General features: G+C 40.5%; 1 protein-coding gene across 2 annotated transcripts in view; it reads right to left on the minus strand.

Moving 5' to 3' along the window:
* The window catches only part of LOC139137229 (uncharacterized), a 70,051-nt gene that overhangs the window by 11,780 nt on the left and 36,244 nt on the right, over positions 1 to 22,027 (minus strand). For both annotated transcript variants that reach the window (XM_070705217.1, XM_070705218.1), the window contains 5 exons: positions 6,944 to 7,090; positions 6,248 to 6,491; positions 5,531 to 5,612; positions 3,787 to 3,956; positions 3,514 to 3,639 (listed from right to left, as the gene is read on the minus strand). In XM_070705217.1, the coding sequence (XP_070561318.1) occupies positions 3,514 to 3,639; positions 3,787 to 3,956; positions 5,531 to 5,612; positions 6,248 to 6,491; positions 6,944 to 7,090 (769 nt within the window). The remainder of the gene's footprint in view (positions 1 to 3,513; positions 3,640 to 3,786; positions 3,957 to 5,530; positions 5,613 to 6,247; positions 6,492 to 6,943; positions 7,091 to 22,027) is intronic.

Below are 22,027 nucleotides of genomic sequence, written 5' to 3' on the forward strand. Positions count from 1 at the left end.
TTTCATGTGCGTGTATAGTGAGTTTTGGCTAAACTCATTACCTAATCTTTCTGCCTACGGATCCTATGGATTGAACAGGGACTCGCACAGAAGTCACCAACTTAGGAATTGACTTTTTGGTAATGAGGATCAGTCATACGAATGATGCAAAGCCGGAGAAATGTAATTTTTTGGGTTTGAAATTGTGACTCACCCCACTATACGAATGTTTATTTATTTTTGTAGTGAATGAAATGAAAAGTGACCCATGCAGGACTCGAACCCACATCCCCCGAATACATTTCGGATGCTCTACCAAATGAGCTAATTGATCAGTCGGAATTACTGTGTTCAGTCCTGTCAATCAGGTGGGGCTCTTCATTTCATGTGCGTGTATAGTGAGTTTTGGCTAAACTCATTAACTTATCTTTCTGCCAGCTTCTCAACTGTTGATCAACATGCGGGTGACCAGAGAAAATGATTTCAATGGTACACAGGTAAACGAATTGATAGATTACTGGAAATATTAGCGAAGAAGTGGTTTGATGGAATTTTAAAAATCTGTGAATAAATTCAATATATTTCCCTTAATATAAACCAAAGTTCCGAGTTACTCTAAATTAAATGAAAACTAGTGGCGTTTTTTAATGTTCTTTAAGTTTTTGTTTTCCCAGATCGCAAGAAATTTTATGAATTCTGGGTTATGGATAAATTAGTCATTAAAAAAACTGAACTGGATAAAAAGGGATAGAATGTCTATTTTATTCTTCTTGTGCAATATCAGCTGGATTGCGAGTTATTGCTTCTCCTTCATTTTCCATGTTTCTTTGGGAAGAAAAAAACAAGTATGTAATAAACTTAACATTCCTCATTAGAGTAACTGCACTGACTGTATGCTTCGAGATTAAACTGTTTTTACCGATTCCTATCAAGCCTGTACACGTAATTTTATGACATACAATAATATTTACACCACTTGTATTTTATAAGACATGAGTGACATTAATTCAAATTGCATTGCTCTCGTTGCATGTGCCTGACAACAAAATACAACTGTTTCATGACAATTTATCTTAATTTTCACTTTTTTGAAACGGAATTTTCATTCAAATTAATTTTACCACTCATATCTTCCTTGTTATGGGAAATTATTCACTGTTTCTTGTTAAAGGCTTACATAAACTTTGAAGTACATAGTATTAATTGATCAAACATAATAATGTCGGAAATAACATTTATTGTTCAGTATATAATACAGATAAATAAAATTCTTGGTTGTTTGTTGTCATTAAATCTCCAAGTTTCACTGAATTTCCATTAGAAACGTTACATGAGTCAGCGAGTGATTTTTGCATATTCTTAGGTATGTTACATAGATGTTTGTCCTAACTAAGTTGTATACATGTTTTCGCAGAGGCAATGTCATAGAAATCAGGTTCTGTTTGAATCATTTTGTGCTTGTCTTTAAAATAATTAAAAATTATACCAAAAATAAAACCTTTAAAGCTTGCTATAACAAAACAATCATTCCAAGGTCACTATCCACTCTCATCGGCTTATGGGGTACACATTGGAAGTCAGTGAATACATGGGGTGGTAGGGTAATATGGGGAGTCAAACTGTTGAACAACAAGTCCTTTCGGAGCTTCGCTACCCTGAATTCGAAGTAGGTGAGAAATTCGGGATGTTTATGGCAAGGCACTGGTGTTTTTCGCATTCGCATTGAAAAATTCCCCAATGATGTTAACTAGTTTCTTGATGTCGGTCTCTTTGAAATGACGTCGATGGTAACTAGATTTGGAACGAGTTCCGAAGGCGCCTACACGAAGTTCTTTTCTTAGGTAGAGTATACAATACTTATAAGTATGCTAACCCTAACCCTAATTCTAAACCCCTCCAAAAGTTGCATTTGATGTGGATGTGCTCCTCCCAAGGGAGGTCCGCGATATGGTGATTTCCAGGTATGAGGGTACCTAAAAGAAGTCTTATCCTGGATTTCGCGTCATCACAACGACGAAAGTACTCAGATGGGACGGAGATGAAAATTTGTCGATCTATTTCAAGCTGTGCATTTCGCCATTTCATTTCTAGACGCCATAGTTGTGTTTCCTGTGTAGAAGGGGATGCCCACGAGTGTCTCCACAAAGGTTAGGCCAGCTAGTCAACTGGTTGACGAGTTTTTTCGTTGGTGCCTAGTAGTCTTTACAGGATTGGGCAAGGTGGCTAACCCTTGATTGGGATTGCTTAAAGGGTGCCTACTAGTATCATTGAGTGTGTGCGAGCAAAATAAGAACAAAACAAAGAAGAAGGTAAATCTTAATTCACTTTAGGTACTGTGGGTTCATAGAATTCTGATGCAGCTACATGCAGTCTCCGTTTCCGAGATGTGTGTCTAGGGCACTTAAAGTTTGCATGTCGGTATACTGTCAAATGTCTGCTTTTCTTTGAAAGAGTACCTTTTCAACTGAGGAAGACTCATCACGCGTATCCGCTCACCAAAACTACCACCTCTCAGGTACCTTTAACGGGTACCGTCGACAAGACCCAACAGAACACGGCCGGACTTTCAGTCGGTTAGAGATGTAAATGAGTCATGTTGTCTAACTGATTTTTAGTTAATGTATGAAAAAATGCATTTGTACATAATGTGTTTTTGTACATGACTATGGCATTCGAATTAAAGTTTTAAGAAAAGGAATAAACGATATTACCTGTATGATACAACAATTGATATTAGGAGTGGGTTATAAATCATGATAATGGTTGATGTATCATTCAGAAGTTTTGAGGTATGGGTGAAGTTTTGTATTAGTGCGAGGAAAGAGCACATTAACTGACATTGGGTAGCCAACCAGAACCCCAGCCAAATTCTATAACAATAGGCTATATTCTTGAGCAAAGCGATACGGTTTTAAATAATTAATCGTATTTATCTAGGCTCAAACATTGGGACCTTGTCAAGAATACTGCCACGAAAGTCTGACATTTGCTCTGAATATGAACGTCAGCGCCATGCATGTTCCTGTTTCAACGATGATTCAAATATGATTGAAAATTTACCCACAGCATGTGATATTATTCCAAGAGTAGTTCAAATATTTAGAGCTTGGATCGTCGAGGAAAAACACTTTAATTTTGAAAAATTAAAACATTTCTTGGCTTGTGCGTCGATAAGTATCTTATTTTCTCATATTTTTCTTCGTTCAGTTCGGAAATGCTCGGAATTTAATGGCAGTGTCACCATTCGTCTTCAACTCGCAGTAACATCTTCAGTATATCACTCGCACTTTCCTTAGCCGAATGAAGACAAATTTAGGGAGTGATATATAAATGTGTTCTTCAAATATCGATAAATAATTGACACTTTCATGGTATATGCACATTTAGGGAACCCACTGTATTTTTTTCATAAGAATGTTTTTTCTCAGAATAATGCATTATTCTATAATGCTAGTCGGGGAACTTTGGCTTTCCGTCTAGGGTAAGTGTTTAGTCTTTGGTTTTAAGTAAAAAAGAAAGAATTTTTGATTTTACCTTCGCCTTCTAAATCTGGTTGTTCGCAGGGTTCCGAAAATCCACTTGGTACATTAATGTTAGACAGTTTGTCGACGATTGAGATCTGCAGACATCTGCCCGTAACGGCAATCAAGGGGTAAACATCTGTAGTGAGTAGGTAAATATGTAATAGTGCCCAACTTCAAAATATTTGCCAATATATGTTCATAAATTTCAGTCAATAAACACATGCAAAGTCTATAGACGTGTTGCATTACACGATGATACATATTCAATAGCTTCAGCACTTACCTTCAGGGATGTTCCTGAAAGCAATGCCTTGGTCCTTTCCATTGTAATAATAGCGAAGTGTTTTGTTAGGAAGTTGTATAATTGCAATTCGATCACCCTCAGATATGAATGCCAAATTGAGGTTGTATTTGCCTTCACAGTGCTTGAAATCTTTCTTACGAATGCAATCTCTGTAAAAGAGATGTCATTTTTGATATCAATAAGGTAGAAATGCTTACCTTCCTTCCTACCTACCTACCTAAATACGAGCACGCATACACATCCATCCATCCATATATATTGTGATGTATCCCAACGACTGTTTAGAATTTTAGTATTTTGAATTTAGTTGCAATGACAGACAATGACTCTGACCGACAATAACCTTACATGTGATGCATCATGAGAATGGTCCCTCCTTATTTATTTTCCGGACCTTTGAAGTAACAGTTATCTTCCTCTAGTGAAATATTGTTTAACAACTGCTCAGCAATGACAACAGATGGCTTCATCCTGTTTGACATTGTACTTAAAGGGTAAGTTCACCAAGGATGATTTTTACTATGTGATAGCTTTGTGGTCACTTACCCTGTCAGATTTTGTGTCGCTGTTTACAACCGAATCCTAGTGACCTCAAGCTTCCCCGTCCATTTAACAATTGAATGGAGTGACAGTTCTGACTATATTCCTACAACCATATATTCCTGAAGCTTGTGGTAGATTTGGTGGTGACTAGTAAACAGCAACACAAAATCTGACAGTGGACAATCTATTATAAGTGATTCATCGTTTATGTAAGGATACTCAGTATAAACAATAGTTATATAAATACGCACAGCCTGGTTTGAGCGTGGGTGAGTAGACAATGCCATACCAATCGAAAGATCGTCCCTTCAATATCACGTGATGCAAGCTCCAAGCCTGGAGATTCTTTCTCATGATTAAAATTGCATGGAGTTGATGAAGTCCTAAACTGCAACTTCCTGTACTTTTTTATTGGTTTTTGTAAAAAATAGCGAGTTATAAATGGTGAAAAAAGCTTTTCCAGGGTAAGTGACCACAAAGCTAGCACATATGTAAAAATAATTCTTGGTGAACTTACCCTTCAAATTGGAGCGACCTCCCGACCTTAGCTTCTGCTCTTTAGTTAAATAAACATATAGACCAAAGTAATGGCATATATGTAGATTTGAAGACGATTTAAGTTGTACTCTTTCTAGAGAGCAACACTCTTTTTTCGCACTCCTTTGCTCGACCACAGACCCCCTCGACGCAGACAATGAGATTTAGATGCTCTGAGACTTTGACGTACTGACGTCAGTGAGAAGCCCAGTCAGTGTGACTGTGGTGGACCACGTCTTTGCAGACGACCGACCTTTCTAGACACTGTTATCACGTTAAAGTATCATGAGTCAAGTATTCGAACGACGGTATACTGCTCGCCTGTATGTGCACTATTAGCCTATCCCTTACAAGGGCAATAGCGGGACAGCACGGCCACCATGAACAATCTGCGTACCGGAACGATTACCACCAAACTACCACTCGACCACACCACATGACAAGACACACATACATACGTACGTACGCTGGTACCTATACGTACGTAGTACGTACCTACCTACATACACATGCATTCACACAAGCAAGTTACTACATAAAATCCAGCAAAGCATCAAGCCAACTATGTTGTTGCTCTTTTACAACTAACATGCAGACTTCGGCAAGGAATAGCATTTTGTGCCAAAATGGACGCCATCCTTACCTCAAGAACCATATTCCGGAGCTCTCCCCGCAGTCTTCCTTTTGATAAACGTCATTAGGAAGGTCCTTGTAGATGGTGACACCTACATTAATATAAAATATATTTATATACTATTCGTTGGATACTAGCGTAAGGAGAGAGACAGAATGTAAACCGATGATTAAAGAACCATGTGCGTGATATCCACATATATATCTATGCTATGCTAACGTATTGTGCCATCTTGAAAGAGAGAAAACGAGTAATAAGAGGTTTTTATATTTTATTTTAATAGTTTTGATTGGAGTCCAGTAAGAGCTTGTTAAGGTCGTTATAACAGTTCCTTTATCTCTTGATAACGAATAATGATTCTCGTATGCATGAGTTCTTTAAGTTTGTAATCAAAAAGCATTGTTATGATGACTTAATTTTTATTTTTCTGTTTTACATCCTTTCCTTACTCTTGTACTTTGAAACTGTAGCATTATGTTTTTATATAAGATTTTCTGGAATTACTATTTTTTTTGGTAATAAAATTCTGATATTTTGAATGAGGGGCATTTTAATCTTGTTGATCATGATTTTAATCACTGTTTTGAGTGTCAGTTTTTAATTTAAACCCATGCCATTTTAGTATAATGCAACATAAGAAGTCGTTTTTGCTACATGTACTCTTGTTTCAAGTGAAATATTAAATTTCAGAAATAGTAACAGTATTCAGATATGAAGGCGCCATACCAAAGTCAAGTGATCCTGCGGTACTTTCGGGGTCTATCTTGTCAATTTGTATTTCAAAAGGCCTTCCCGTCACTAACGGTTTGTCGGTTACAAAGACTGCCTTGTCGAGGGGCGATACACAGCGTTCAGAGTCGATTCTGTATGCAACGCGCCCGCCTCTCTTCATGCCCGATCGGTCACTGACCGCTAAAAAGTGCAAATGGTCCTGGTCTTCCGAAGCTTGCGCAGAACATATCGGACAGTCCTGCAATTGAGAATCACTATATTATTTCCTATACAGGACCTCAGTCAATCGTCTTTACAAAAGAATATCAACTAATATAAGAGATAACTAGTAATTTGGCACAAACCAAAGTAGACTTCCACATTTTTAACATGGGTAGATAGTAACTCACATACAAAGGTTAGTTGCATAGTCGTCCATGTTAGAGCGTTTCACAGGTCTCCTACTTTTATGTCTTTATAAATTCAGAATTGGGCGTAAGCTATCAAATCTTTGTTATCAGTCTATGACAGTTCGCCTGTTCCAAACTCGAAATGCATTTTTGTGCTCAATAATATTCGAACATTGCTATTTTTCTCAGACTTAAAAATATTACTGTAACAATTAACCTTTATAATATACTCCAAAGCTGGGCCTACCGACTTAAATAAGAATGCCCGGAGGGCGAATACAAGTTTGTAATCTAAACTCACGAATTGTGTTCTCCTCTCTGTGTCATCTGTGTTATCCCGAACCTCTTCTTCTTGCAATTCAGTCATTTGACTTTTGTCCAACAGCGGTTTCAAATTTTCCGGTAGTCCTCCGTAGAACTCACTTATCAGATCCAACAGAATGGTATTCTGTAGTCAGAAGGGAATAAGTGAGCAGGTCTCTTCAGAACTGACACTCACCTTGTAGAGGCATGTGAGGTGACGCTCAATGAAAAGAGTGGGCGACAGTAAAAGCGGCGCCACTAAGTCCGATAATTTCAACATGTTCAGTGTTCTACTTAATTACAGTGGACGCGACTGGAAAGAGACACCCAATTTGCAAATTACCCAGCTGTATTGCTGGCCATATAGTGAATTCACTTGGAAATTAGCAAGTGACTTTGTTAATTTGTCAGCGATATCGTTTTACACTTCAGTCATACATTTTGTGCAAGTAGGGGGCATGTTGCCATAAAGCATATCTGGGTTTGAATAATTCAGTGTAGGGGTGGCTGCTTGGTGCTCCATGGGATTCAAAATGAATATAGATAATAATAATATGTGGAATAATATTGTACAGAGGAGCCAAAGTAAAGCACTAAATAAAGATATGTCATCAAGCTACATTTGGTCTCATTTCCTGCTCTCTGAATTTCAACAAAATCTCCATCATGTTCATGAACTGCAAGTGTTGTGTTACGAATGAGTGGTTTCTTCCAAACAGAACGGCCAATGATTGGATATGACATTTTGGTGGCAAAACTTCAAAGACCGATGATCAGTCAAAACAATGTGTCCCGCGCAGACAGTGTGTCTTGGGAAATTGAAAACAACTGCACTGTAGACAGGGTGTCTGGCGAAATTGAAAACAGCTGCACTGATCTTCATACAACTAACAAGACACTGTGATAAGGTCAAGCTATGTACAAGAAAATTTGTTTGGTCTGCAGACGATAAATTACAGTAACACCAGTTTTTTCCTTTGATTATGCTATACCATAGCATAACAAATAAGTTATCTGAATAGACGTATACCATTTAGGACATAACTTTGTGACCTAAACGCCAGAGTCGCTCATGTTGATCGGTAAGTCTTATGTCCCTATGTCCTATCTGCGTTCATTCATTGGCTGCCTATATGTCCTCAAGTCCTATCAATATTTACTGTTCCGAATCCAGTTCATTCATTGGCCGCCTTATGTTCTTGTCTCTGCCTCATTTTCGAGTGTTACTTATCTCGTCCTGCCATGTGCTCATCATTGTAATGTACAGCTGTATCTGCACGCTTAGCAAAGCAGTCCCAGACTCCCAGGTGTTTCATTCATCACTCTCAAACAATGACTGACAGTAACCTTTGTGGAGCCGCCAATTATAATGGATTTAACCACAACGTATCACCATGACACTCTTAGGTCAAATACGCACCTCTTTACGATTTCTAAATGGTCATATAATCCACCCCCCGTCTTTGTTTGTATCTGTGGCTACCGTAGCTCCTCTACTAAAAGCATAGTCAACATAACGAAAATAAAATATTCGAATTACTGCATGACCTCTATAATACCAATTTATATGAGTGTGTGTGTGTGTGTGTTTGTGTGTGTGTGTGTGTGTGTGTGTGTAGGTGTGCCCGCACACACACACACACACACAATGTCGGCGTAGTTGCTTACTTCGATAGTACAAAATACACGGAAAATATGTCATAATATTATTTCAAAGGCGTTCGCTTGTATATTTGCGTTAGAAGTCAACGCAAGACACGATACAATCTGATATGTTGTTGGGGTAGGAATGTGCATACTTCAACTATAATAGGCATAGACCAACATGTTACAGATCTGTAAGCGATTTCGAAAATAATCATCAACAGACGTGTATGTCTGAACAAACTAAAGAGCTTGTCTCATTAAAGATGCTGACTACGTTATACGTGTACATGGATCATCTGGAATCAATGATGCAATCCTTTATTATCAATTCGGAATTAAAGGGACATGAGCCGTAACTTTTGGCTATTTTTTAGTATTTAAGTTTTGTAAATCTACCATAGTTTCTCATCCTAAAACCTGTGCTATACTCATTTAAAGTGTCCGTTACTCTGCTTGTCAACACACCCAGTACATGTTTAATGACCATTGTTACTGTTGATAAATGAATACTAGTCCTGACTTGAATACAGTATTCAACAATAACATCTAAAGGTATGCGCACTTTGTATTTATTTCAACATGGGGATTAACACTAGAAACTGGAGTCAAAGCGGAGAACAATACTGAAAAATGCTAAATTTGGACAGCTAATGGAGTTTTAATACACAATCTGATGGCAAGCATTTTGTTGTACAAATGAACCTGTAGCTGAAGAGTGTAACTACAAAGTTGTATATTTTTCATTTGGTAAGAAGCAGCATATTTTTACTGACAGAAATATTTACTGCTTGTAAGCCATACGTACAAGCAAACTGCTATCATGACGTTTCATAATTAAATTTTATACTGGGACTGTGAGCTTTCTGACTTGTGCATGATCGTAGGGGCTTTTGCTCGCGTAGGTGTTGCTGTATACTAAACATAAAATAACACACTGAAGCAAATGGTAAAATTAATTATATATACAATTAATTATTACCTAGAAAAATGTATTACAGTATCGCTGAGTTCAATACATGAAACTCTCTGTATAAGCACACAATATTGTTCAACTCGACACTTTTCAAAGAAAATATCTAAACTGATAACAGGCATTTAGTGTGAGTCAACATCAAAAGACTACATAAACCTGTTGACAGAGTTCCAAGCAGATAGTTCAACGATGCTATACAGTCATGAACAAACACAACAGCACTCGTATAGGCTTCCAACTGCTGGTACTCTATGGCTTTAGTGTTCAGATACACGGAAATCTTCCTTTGAACTGACAGCAAACTGACTTCTCGGTATCAGCCACCAATATTACAGGATACAGTACTTGGACAAACATATATACTCAGGTAATAAAGTCAACAGCAAGCGAGAGTGTTCTGGAAACACTCGACACAGATGTTTCTCAACTTTTCCTAATTTGCATAATGCACATGGCTGAGTTACTCGTTTCTTTATGTTCGGCAACTTCTCAAAACAACACAAAACAGAGAAAGTTACTCTTTCCAAACGTCTCACAATGTCAATGACAGCAGCATAGCGTTCGAATTGAAGGTATGTTACAAACTGCAACTCTGTTATATCAAGTTCAGTTATATTTACCACACTAAATTACACTTCTTTATGAGTTGCAACACAGCATGAACGGGCGTCAATGGCACTATATGTAACAGATTCATCGAAGACTTCCTATGGACCATAAATTACCAAAACACTGACAAACTTGTTCCGAACTGAAGCATGAATTACTTTAATTACATATCTTCATGGCAGCACATCAATTTAGGCCGGATGGCTTGGATTAGAGACTGGATGTCTCACTCACTCAGAGCGTACACTGTATGGTGTCACTGCATCCGCCATCTTGTTAGTACACACACTGAATGAATACACAGACTAAGTATCAAAGTACCACTGGTGGCGCTCTACATGCTATAAAATTTACATGACAAAGGATGCATTACATCATGCTCTACATTCTCCCCTGGTTTACAGAATGACGTCCCGTCATAAACATACAAAAATCATGAAAAATAAACAAAAAAAACTCTGAAAGATATCTCAATTAGATCACTATACACAAGTTACACTTTGGACACAATATCAATAATTGCTTTACAAATATTACTCGACTCTTCAGAAAACTGAGTTTTCATAGATGCAAGAAATTCTGCTCTGATCACCCAATCAGGTTTTACATGTGAATGTGAATAAGTAAGGCGGTCTGGCGGTTTCCTGGCTCTAGATGATCTTCTCAATGTTGATTCATGGGCTTCTGATGCAACATCTTCTCGTGATTCATCATCCCCTGCTTCGACATCTTCAGTGTCAATATGGCTGTCTTCATCTGCAGGTTTAATACTACCCTTTTGAACTTCAGTTGCATCTTGTATATCATCTGGCAGGTTATCAACATTCTGGGTTTCAGTTGTTGCTAAATCTGCTGGGACAGTATCAACATTTTCAGGTTCAGAATTATCATGATGGAACACAGGCACAACAGAAGGTACAGCAACTACCTCATAATCCTCTTCTGATGAGTCGTCTGAAGTTTCATCACTATGGTAACTACAGATATCTCTTTCAACGAATTCTCTTCTCTTGCTTCTTCATTTCTGAGGCGCAAGCTCTCTGTCCTGCTGAAAACTTTCAGGCCATGGCAGTGTCGAACATGGTAATAACAGGTTTCTATGCAATGTACGTTTCCTTCCCTGTTTATTCTCTGGACAAACCACATAAACGGGTAGGTCTGGATAGCACTGTTTGACAACTCTATAAGGCTGACTTTCCCAAATATTGGCCAACTTCTGCTTTCCTCTGATCCTGACATTCTTGACTAGTACACGGTCACCTGGTCTGAGTATAACCTCACGAGATTTCCTGTCATATCGATTCTTGTTACTTGCAGCTGCCTTCTCAGCTGCTTTCGATGCAAGTTCATAGGCTAAACTGAGTCTCTTCCTCAACAATTCAGCATACTCATGGTGACTCATCTGTTCTTCATTATCAGCTCAATACCCATGCAAACATCTATAGGTAAGCGTGGATGTCTTTCAAACATCAGATAGTAAGGTGCGTATCCTGTAGCATCGTTCTTTGTACAGTTATATGCATGTACTAATGGTGGAACATATGACTTCCAATCTTGTTTCTTCTCATCTGTCAACGTACCAAGCATGCTCAAAAGAGTCCTGTTAAAGCTTTCCACTGTCCGTTCCCTTGTCGGATGGTATGGTGTCGTTCTGGATTTGACGATACCAACTATCTTACAAAGTTCACTTATCACTCCGGATTCAAAGTTCCGTCCTCTGTCAGAATGTAATCTTGCTGGAAATCCGTAGTGGACCAGGAAATGATCAAACAGTACTCTTGCAGTGGTTCTAGCAGTCTGGTTCTTGGTTGGCACCGCAACAGCGTAACGAGTAAAATGATCAGTAATCATCAGGATATTGGCAACTCCTCCTTTAGACTCTTCAAGAGTTAAGTAGTCCATACAAACTAACTCCATGGGCTGAGAAGTACGCACATTTACCAATGGTGCTATCACTTCTCTTCCCGTTGATTTACGCAAAATACACTGTTTACAATTTTCAATCTTGGCATCTACATCTTGAGACATCTTTGGCCAATAAAAGCGAGTTCTCAGTAGATCTAATGTCCGTTCTTTTATAAGGTTTCCAATCTGATCATGAACTCCCTTCATTGCTCTACTTCTGAAGGCTTTGGGTAAAACCAACTGGAACCTGTTCTGGCCGTCTACAGTTTTATGACAACGATGTAACACTCCATTTCGCCAACATAGACGATCCCACTCCTTCAGTAATAGCTGTACATCTGGCGATTCTGATTTTCTTTCTCTTATACTTGGGCATCTACTCCCCATTTTCAGATCACAGATTCTGCCAATTACATCATCTTCCTCTTGATAATGTTTCCATTCATCCATGGTAATGACCGGCAATGGCTCTACACCTGGCCAAGGCAAAGTCTCTTCCAAAGTCTTTAGTACACCATCTGGAGTGGCACATACTGTGTCAATAAGGACTGGTGCTGTATCTACGGCCTGTTTACAATCAATACCTTGAGTGTGATAGTGACAAACAGCTTGAATCACATCTTCTGTAGTCTTTAATTTGTCCTCAGTCTGGTCATTGTCATGTGGTCTGCGTGATAAACCATCAGCATCAGCATTTCTCTGTCCTGGAGGATACTCTAACGTGAAATTATACATTGACAATGCAGCAAGCGACCTATGGCCGGTTGCATCCATCTTTGCAGATGTCATAACATATGTAAGTGGGTTGTTGTCTGTTACAACTTTAAATCTGTTACCATACAAGTAATCATGAAATTTTTCAGTTAGAGACCATTTAAATGCTAAGAATTCCAGTTTATGTGCTGGGTAGTTTCTCTCACTCTTGGAAAGGCTTCTACTGGCATATGCTATCACTCGTTTCCTTCCATCCTGCTTTTGGTAGAGGGCTGCCCCAAGCCCTGTGAAACATGCATCCGTGTGCAGTTCAAAGGGTAGGCTGTAGTCTGCAAATGCCAGAGTAGGTGGTGATGTAAGCCTCTCTATCAGGATTTCAAATGCAGTCTGACACTCTGGGGTCCACTTGAACACTATCTCAGATGACTCTTGTCTTTTACTGTTCAACTTCTTTCCTTTCTTCTTTGGCTGACCTCCCATCAGTGCATGCAGAGGTTTACAAATCTTTGAGAATCCTTCAACAAAACGCCTGTAGTAACCAGCAAATCCAATGAACAACTTTACTTCCTTTACATTTTCCGGAACTGGCCATGTCTTTAAAGTCACAACCTTCTCAGGGTCAGTCTTTATTCCCTCTCCAGAGACCACATGTCCAAGATATTTTACTTCTTTCCTGAAGAACTGACACTTTGACAAGTTCACTTTCAAACCATAAGACTGTAGACGCTCTAATATGGCTTCAAGTCTCTGTAAGTGTTCTTCAAACGTAGCTGAAAACACTATAATGTCATCCAAGTAGACGAGACATTGCTTAAAGTTGTAATCAACTATACACTTCTCCATAAGATGTTGAAATGTACTAGGAGCATTCATCAACCCAAATGGCATTCTATTGGCCTCAAAGAAACCAAGTGGTATCACAAAGGCAGTGTTTGGCTTGTCTTCCTCTGCTACACCAATTTGCCAGTATCCACTCTTCAGATCTATGGATGAAAATCACTGTGAATCACTAAGTACGTCTAAAGACTCTTCAATTCTAGGCAGCGCATATGAATCTCGGATAGTTTTTGCATTAAGTCTTCTATAGTCGATGCAAAGACGTGTAGAGCCATCCTTTTTGGTAAGTAAAAATATAAATTATACCAGACTCTTACCGTTGCTGGATAATTGTAGTTATTCTCTCATCCTGAAGGAACGAGCCGAAATGAAGTAGCTCTCTTCCCTTGACCTCTGAGTGTACACAGCCCTTTGAAAAAATAACCTTTGACCTATGACATGAATACATAATGAGCATTGCCTATATATCCCCTGAACACATTGAGTCCGCCATCTTTCAAAGTCTGAAAAAACTAAGACCAGAAATAAAAACAAATCCCATCCTGGGTGGGAGGTGGGAGCTACTTCATTTCGGCTCGTTCCTTCAGGATGAGAGAATAACTACAATTATCCAGCAACGGTAAGAGTCTGGTATAATTTATATTTATTCTCACATCCCCAAGTCACTCCCCTCAATTCCGTAGTTGACTTTAAAGCAGTGACATGAAGTCACAAATGGTGAAACTCACCTAATCTGTTGCTAAGGTATCCAAGACCGGTGAAATTGACGACACCATCTCACACTTGTAATGTTTAGCAAATGTTCTGGCTGAGGACCAATTTGCCAAATTCAAGATCTGCTGTAATGATGCACCCTTGAAATGCAGGGCAGACGTAACTGCTGCTCTCGTTGAGTGTGCAGAGAAAGACTTGTCTATACCGGCCTCTTGAAGTACCCATCTGATCCATCTTGCTATGGTAGCTGACAAAACAGGTTTACCCATCATAAAACTAACAAAAAGTATCTTCTTGTGTTTCCAAAACAAATCCACACGTCGTAAATACGAAACTAAGTAATAAACCACACATAACCTTCTATCCTTCTTGAAGGCTGGCAACACAAAAATCTTCCATTTCTTCGCTGGTCTGTCAGTCTTCGACAAACGAGCAGGAAGCAAAACAGCTGATCCTTTGGATAACGAAACTGATTCCAACTGGAAACTTGCCAAGTCTGAACAGCGGCCAGCTGTACATAAAGCGACTAACATAACAGTCTTAAAGGTTAATTTCTTCAGAGATAATTCCTTTGCTGGTGACCAACGTTGAAGTAACTCTAGTACTTGCTGTACATCCCATACCAACGTATACTTTGGTTGAGGTGGTCTGGAAATATAGACTCCTCTCATAAACTGGGTGACAAGTGGATGGTTGCCAAGGTGATATCCCTCAATTGGCAAATGAACTGAAGAAATGGCAGAGCGGTATACATTAATAGTACAATACTGGAGCTTCCTATCAAGTTGGTCTGCAAGAAATTCCAACACTACTGGAACAGGTGCTGAAACGGGATCTTCCTTTTGTCTTTTACACCAACGATCCCAGCGACGCCAGGCCGAGTTGTACTGTTTTGCAGTACCACATCTGACGCTTTGGAGGATATGCCTCTTGCTCGGAGTGAACACCTGATAGCGGCCACACGGCTAGCCACATTTGGTTTGCGAGTGGGTGATGTTGCCCTGACGCTGGATCGACTAGCAGATCTGGGAGTTGCGGAAGCAATAATGGATCCTGTATCAGTAGCAATAGCAAATCTGGGTACCAAGGTTGAGTTGTCCATACTGGTGCTATCAGAATTAAGCGAGCCTTGTCTTGGCAAATCTTGTGAAGGACTCTTGGGATGAGACAAAATGGAGGAAACGCATAACTTACCAGCTTGCCCCACTGGATGGAGAATGCGTCTATCCACCATGCTTGAGGTTCCGGTTTCCATGAGACGAAGCGAGGAAACTGTGCGTTCAGATGAGCTGCAAACAGATCCACCTCTGGTGTCCACCGTAACTGTTGAAGTGCTGTTTGAAGTACTGTGGATTTTAGACACCACTCCAGGTTGTCGTTGAACGTCCGAGACAGATAATCGGCTTCCCATTGAGTTTCCCTGGAAGATACACTGCAGTGAGTAGGATATTGCGCCTCAGACACCATAACCACAGTTTGGACGCCAACTTGCTGAGGGGCCAAGACCGAGTGCCCCCTTGACAATTTATGTAAGTCACTACTGAAGAATTGTCGCACTGAACTTCTACACACACGTCTCTGAGATGACTCACCAGACTCTCCAGCCCTCTGCTGACTGCCAACATTTCCAACTGATTGATGTGGAGACTCTGTTCGTCCTGGTTCCACTGTCCCTGCGCCGAGTTGTGTCCATAGACTGCACCCCAACCTTTTCTGGACGAGTCCGTCTGAATTATAACCTGAGGCTTTTGTGGGAGAAGAGACCTGCCGTTCCACATATCCAACACTTCACCCACCAAGTCAATTCCTCCCCGTTTCTTGTGAGAGAACTACTAGTGCGTCGTACGACCCCGTCCGAGCTAGAACCGCCAACTGGTCCTTCTGTATGGCCCGGTAATGAAGAGGAGACACTGTAACTGCTTCTACTGCTGCTGTCATACGACCTAACACCCTGGACAGACAACGGACAGTGACGATTTCTTTAACAACAACTCCTGACAGTCTAGCTGAAGTCTGGACACTTTTTCTGGTGGCAAGCTGATTGTCATATCCAGTGAGTTGACTATCATTCCCAGAAACTGAATCTGCTGTTTTGGTACTAACTTTGACTTTCCCAGTTGATGAGGAACCCCAAACTCTGTAAAAGGGCCACAGCTGTTGCAACATTGGCTTGACAAATCTCCATGGTCTTGCCCAGGATAAGGAGGTTGTCTATGTAAATAACACAACGAATACCTTGGCGACGTAACTGAGAGACCACTGGCTTCATAATCTTTGTATACACCCGTGGAGCACTGGCAATGCCGAAGGGCAGGACTGCAAATTCGAACATTGTTCTTTTCCAGATGAAACGAAGAAACTTCCTGTGACCGATGAAAACGGGAACAGTGAAATATGCATCCTTGAGATCTATAGTGGCCATGAAGTCGCCTTCCTGAAGTAGGGACTTGACATGATGAAGACCCTCCATCTTGAAATGTCGATAAGCAATATGCCGGTTGAGAGGTCTGAGATTGAACACTGGGCGCCAACCCCCTGTTCCCTTGGGTACTAGAAACACTGTTGAAACAAACTGACCTTGTACTGGCTGTACTGACTGTATTGCTGTCTTCTGCAAGAGTGATTGAATTTCCTCGTCGATCAACTCCACATGGCAATCTGGCACTGTTGTAACTGGAAGATACGTCTGCACTGGGTTGGATATAAGTTCCAGCTTGTAACCTTGTACAGTCTCTAGTATCCAGGGTCGGACATTAGCTGTTGCCACTGATGAAGAAAAAAACATAAGACGACCCCCACCTGGGGGTAGGTGCAGAGCTTTAGTTGTGTATGGGAACCATCAGTCTTTTTTGTTACGAAAGGACTGAGCCGAATCAAGGGATTTACCAGACTTCGATGCAGGTCCAGACTGTCTATACTTAGAGTATTGATAACGTCTGTTATACCCACTCTGACCATACCTGGACTTGTAGCCTGAATTACGTCTGCGGGACTGTCCAGCGCTAGTGGTAGCTCCTGTCCCTTCTGTGCCCTTAGATGTCATATCAATACAACGTTATGAGCTTGCTTGGCTTTCTTGGCCTCCTTGAGTGGTTCATCCCCAAACAGCGTGGCCATGGCTGGTTCCAGTTTCTTAATGGAAGCATATTTGTTGGGTAAAACAGATTCAAAAGCCTTCTGTCTTGCCATCTGTAAAGCATGAAAAGCACTACCAAACAACGTTACACTATGTTGAATGGCCTGGAGAAACTGATGTGGCTCAATGGACACATTATCATGAGCAATCTGGAGAATTTCCAATAATGGAAGCTGAGCAAATAAAAGACTATCAGAAGCTTTCCTAAGCCTATGTCTTGTTGCATCAATGGTTTAGTGGTGGCCTGTCTCTCCCAGTGAGTAGCAAGATGCTCAGGCAGTATAGGAGCTGTGAAAAATTTCTCCTGGTCAGAGCACACTTGATAACGCTCTTTCATTTCCTTCCTATCATCAGTATCCAAAACATTGGTACGTTGCTGTTTAAACCAAACACGTACTGACTTAGAGAACTTCACTCCAGTATTTTTCTCATGTGGATTATCAAATTCACATTCAGAAGTCTCAGAAGAGGGAGAGTCCTCTGAAGAGGATGGAGAAGATTTGGACTTCTTGTCCTTCTTGCTCTTCTTACCTCTTTTGCTCTTGGACTTGCTGTGCTTCCGTTTTGCTGAACGGCGTTGAGGTAGAGGCATGGAGTCAGATGACACGTCCTCAGAATCAATACCCAACTGGAAACCGGTTGGGCTGCCTTCTTGCTGTGCACATACGTCTCTATGAGACACAGAGGCAACTATAGAAGTGCCTTGGCGACAGGTGCCGTCACTCAACGGAGGACATACCTCGTGTGCATGCGAGGGACCTGCTACCCCACTGCTAACAGCATGGGGAATGCCATCCATTGATGTACCACTGCCAGCAGACAGTCTTCCATCTCCAGGTGCACCCATATATTTCTTCTGGTTCTCTGCTAGCTGCTGAACGGACTGCATCAGGCCTTGTACCATATCCATAAGCATCTCCGACGACAGACCCGAAGTACGGGTGACGTCCGACTGAGTGGTGGCACGCTGACCAGGCAGAACACCTGTTGCCACGTCGGCACTAGCGTCCATAGAATGGGCCGCACCCTGGTCAGTCATAGTTCTATAAAATATAGAAAGACAGACACAAAAATGACGTGCTATAGCTCCAAGCTCAGCACAAGTTAGGACAACAAAGTCAAAAGAAAAAAACGGCGTAACGGCAATGAGAAATAACAGCAGTACACATCGTAAGAAACACCAACACAAAGTGGAAAAAATTATGACGGAAACTCAAAAATCAGACGCAAAAAGACGCAAAAAAGTGCGAACGGGGAAAGAAACATAGGTCTCTGAAAGAAAACTGACACTTACCTGGTCAGAAAAAACTTGTCACGCTCCCAAAAGATCAGGAGCTCGAAGAGCTGTGTCTACTTGTGATGAAGCCGAGCGGAAAAGATGGTGGACTCAATGTGTTCAGGGGATATATAGGCAATGCTCATTATGTATTCATGTCATAGGTCAAAGGTTATTTTTTCAAAGGGCTGTGTACACTCAGAGGTCAAGGGAAGACAGCTACGGAATTGAGGGGGAGTGACTGAGGGATGTGAGAATAACAATAGGCGATGCATAAGGACTATGCGATTCTCGTATTACATTACCATCAAGCATGCTCTGTAACAAATCACACTGTGAGGGCGGTATTGTACGATATCGTTCTCGAAATGGCTGATCATCAGTAAGAGGTATTCTGTGCTCTACAGCTGTCGTGTAACCCAAATCATCATCATTTCGAGCAAATACTGGAGACATTCTGTTAAGTAGCTGATATGCCTGTCTCCTTTGTGTCATATCCAATGGAGAGTCACTAAGGTCAAAAACAAGTTTCTGTTCCTTTGGTGATGACTTACTATACATGAATCGAGAGCTGGGTAGAGTAGAGTTTACATCATTAGCAACTGCAATAGGACCACTCACAGATTGTTGCTGATACAATGCCTCATAGCTGGAAGGTTGTCCTGCCCATGTGACTGTGTACACTTCACCAAGTACATCTCCTGGTCTAACTGTAACAGGCTTTGCTGAAATGTTGTACACTTGTACCGGAACATGGCATTTTCTACCATAACATTTCATTATCACAGCAGTAGGACTAATCACCAGACTTCCTGATAGACCAGTTTCACTAACAGGCTCTATGACGACAGTATACTCATCTCCTTTCGGACCAGATTCAGGGTTCTTCCCAGAGTTCCAAGAGTGCTGGACGGCTCATTAATATTCATGAGCATTAATATTCATGAAAAACTGTAACATTTATATGCTTGTATTTTTACATTCTTAGGGCTTTATATAAAAATAATAGCCATTTCCACTGTACCTTCAAAGTATTTTTTCAGTTTTAATTGAACAAAACAGAAAGAAAAAAAATCTTTAGTAGTTGTAAAGGAATCTTTTGAAGCTTCTGAAAAATAATGTACCACTTTTTTGTCATCATTTTCCTGTGCTTATATCATCCCTCACCACTATGAAGTTTGGATTACCATTGCACTGTACCAGCATCCAGTGTTTTTTCAAATGACCTAGATGGTCTTGTTACTGCTCATGCGCAGACTCTCTAGAGTTTAAACTAAGAACTTAGGGGTTGACTAATCGGCCATAGTTTTGAAAGTTGAATTTCTCGATGTCAAATTCACTTCAATTGCTTCTTGATAGTCATTGTAGAATGGGAAAATTCACAAACAGAGAGGCTTGTTGCCACGGACAAGTAACTTTTGGCTTATTGACCTGAAAAATAAGTGAGTGTTCAGTGATAATTCAAAGACTGGATTCATTGACACCAAACTTGCTCATGACTTTGAGTCATTGAGTCTGAACTGAACATTGAAGAGTACGTTTTAGTTAGAAGTCCTGTTTTTTGTGTTGATTTTCGCTTCCGTACTTCATTTTTATGGTGTTATAAACCTTGATACAAAGCAAAAAACTTCAGTTTTTCTCCTTCTTTCGATCGTACAGAGATACTGTGTGACAGGAAAACCGTGTCTAGTTCATTTATAGGGCGATGATCTTGTGAAGTACGTTCAACAGCTGAACAGCTTTTCATATGCAAAATCAGCGTACGGTAATCAACCAGTGGTATTGTTTAAATAGCATTTTATTGAAAGGCATTCTATAGTACCATTGTTTTCATCAACTCTTCATGCAATTTTATGAACTGCTTGACCTCAAAAGTGTCATAGACATTCATGTTGATTGTTCAAAGTATTGAACTGCAAGTGCCGGACGGTCACTTGTCAATGCTGGTCGGAAATTCTGAGTGCCGGACGGGCCCGACCGGCGCCGTCCGGCGTGGGCAGAACCCTGCAGATTTTGTTACACCATCAAGCACAGTAGATTGACCAGGTAATATCTTCACTGGTTCCTTTGAACTGGCTTTCACTAGACCAATGCGTCCCTTCCTTCCACTAAAACGATCCCTTGCATTCAGGCGGCTGTAGGCAGTCTTCCAAGCAGTTGACATCACTGTATGCCTCATGAACTTTGACCCACACTTCTGCCGGCAATACTGTCTACATTCACTCATTAGGTTGGTACCTACTGTAAGTGGCACTCTAGTGTTGTAGCTGTTATCAGGAACTACAAGTGTCAATACATCAAAAGAATCTTCACAACCAAAAGCTTCTGATGGAAAAGTTATCTCTAGTTCTATATACCCAAGGTATGGTACGTTCTGACCACCAGCGCCTTCAATGGACAATAAGTCTGTCACTGGTTGTATGCAAATGTCAGACAAATGTTCTTTGTAGAATGACTCACTTATGGTGGTAACCTGAGAGCCAGTGTCGATCAAACTCTTACAAGATATACCATTTATAAAAGCAGTCTCTTCATTGGCTTCACTAACAATTCTGTCCGTAACACTCGCACTACCAAGCAATGTCTTTTGGGCTTTGAGTCCATCTATTACTTACTGGTTGCTGTGTTCCTGTGGATGGAGGACCTCTTGTAGGCTGGAAATCGTCAGTCTGTTTAAACGACTTCCTAGATTTTGGACAGTTCCTTGCATAGTGTCCTTCATCACCACAATTGTAACAGGTACCACGATTCCTTGCTGATCTACGCTCCCGTGGCCTTCCTCTTTCCGTAGAAGATATACTATCTTTCTGCTCAAGTAGTGTCAAACGTGTAGTCAGACTTTCTATGGTATTGCATAATGCTGCATTCTCTGATGCTGACTCTTGTTTCACTTGCTCAGAAACTACTGACTGCTGAGCTTTGCTGAGCTTTGAATGTTTTACAGTAGTGGGGGCGTTATCAGCACTGTCCTGTTTACTAGATTCACGCACCTCTTCTTCTGCAAGTCTCACTACTTGTAGTAATTTGTCAAAAGTTTCACAACTTCTATACTCATGTCTTGCAACATTCTTTATCTGTTCATTTCTTAGTCCTCTCCAATACACAGTTCTAAGAGTCTCGTCAATAGCAGCAGCAGCTATTCCTCCACGCTCCTTGGCTTTGTGAATGGCTAACTCAAGACGACAACCAAAATCAGCAACAGATTCTCCTTCCCTCTGCACACTGTTGTAAACTTGTTGTAACAGAGTTGCACCACTCTCAACAACACCAT

The sequence above is a fragment of the Ptychodera flava genome, chromosome 7 (assembly GCF_041260155.1).
Source record: "Ptychodera flava strain L36383 chromosome 7, AS_Pfla_20210202, whole genome shotgun sequence".
NCBI classification, from domain to species: Eukaryota; Metazoa; Hemichordata; class Enteropneusta; family Ptychoderidae; genus Ptychodera; species Ptychodera flava.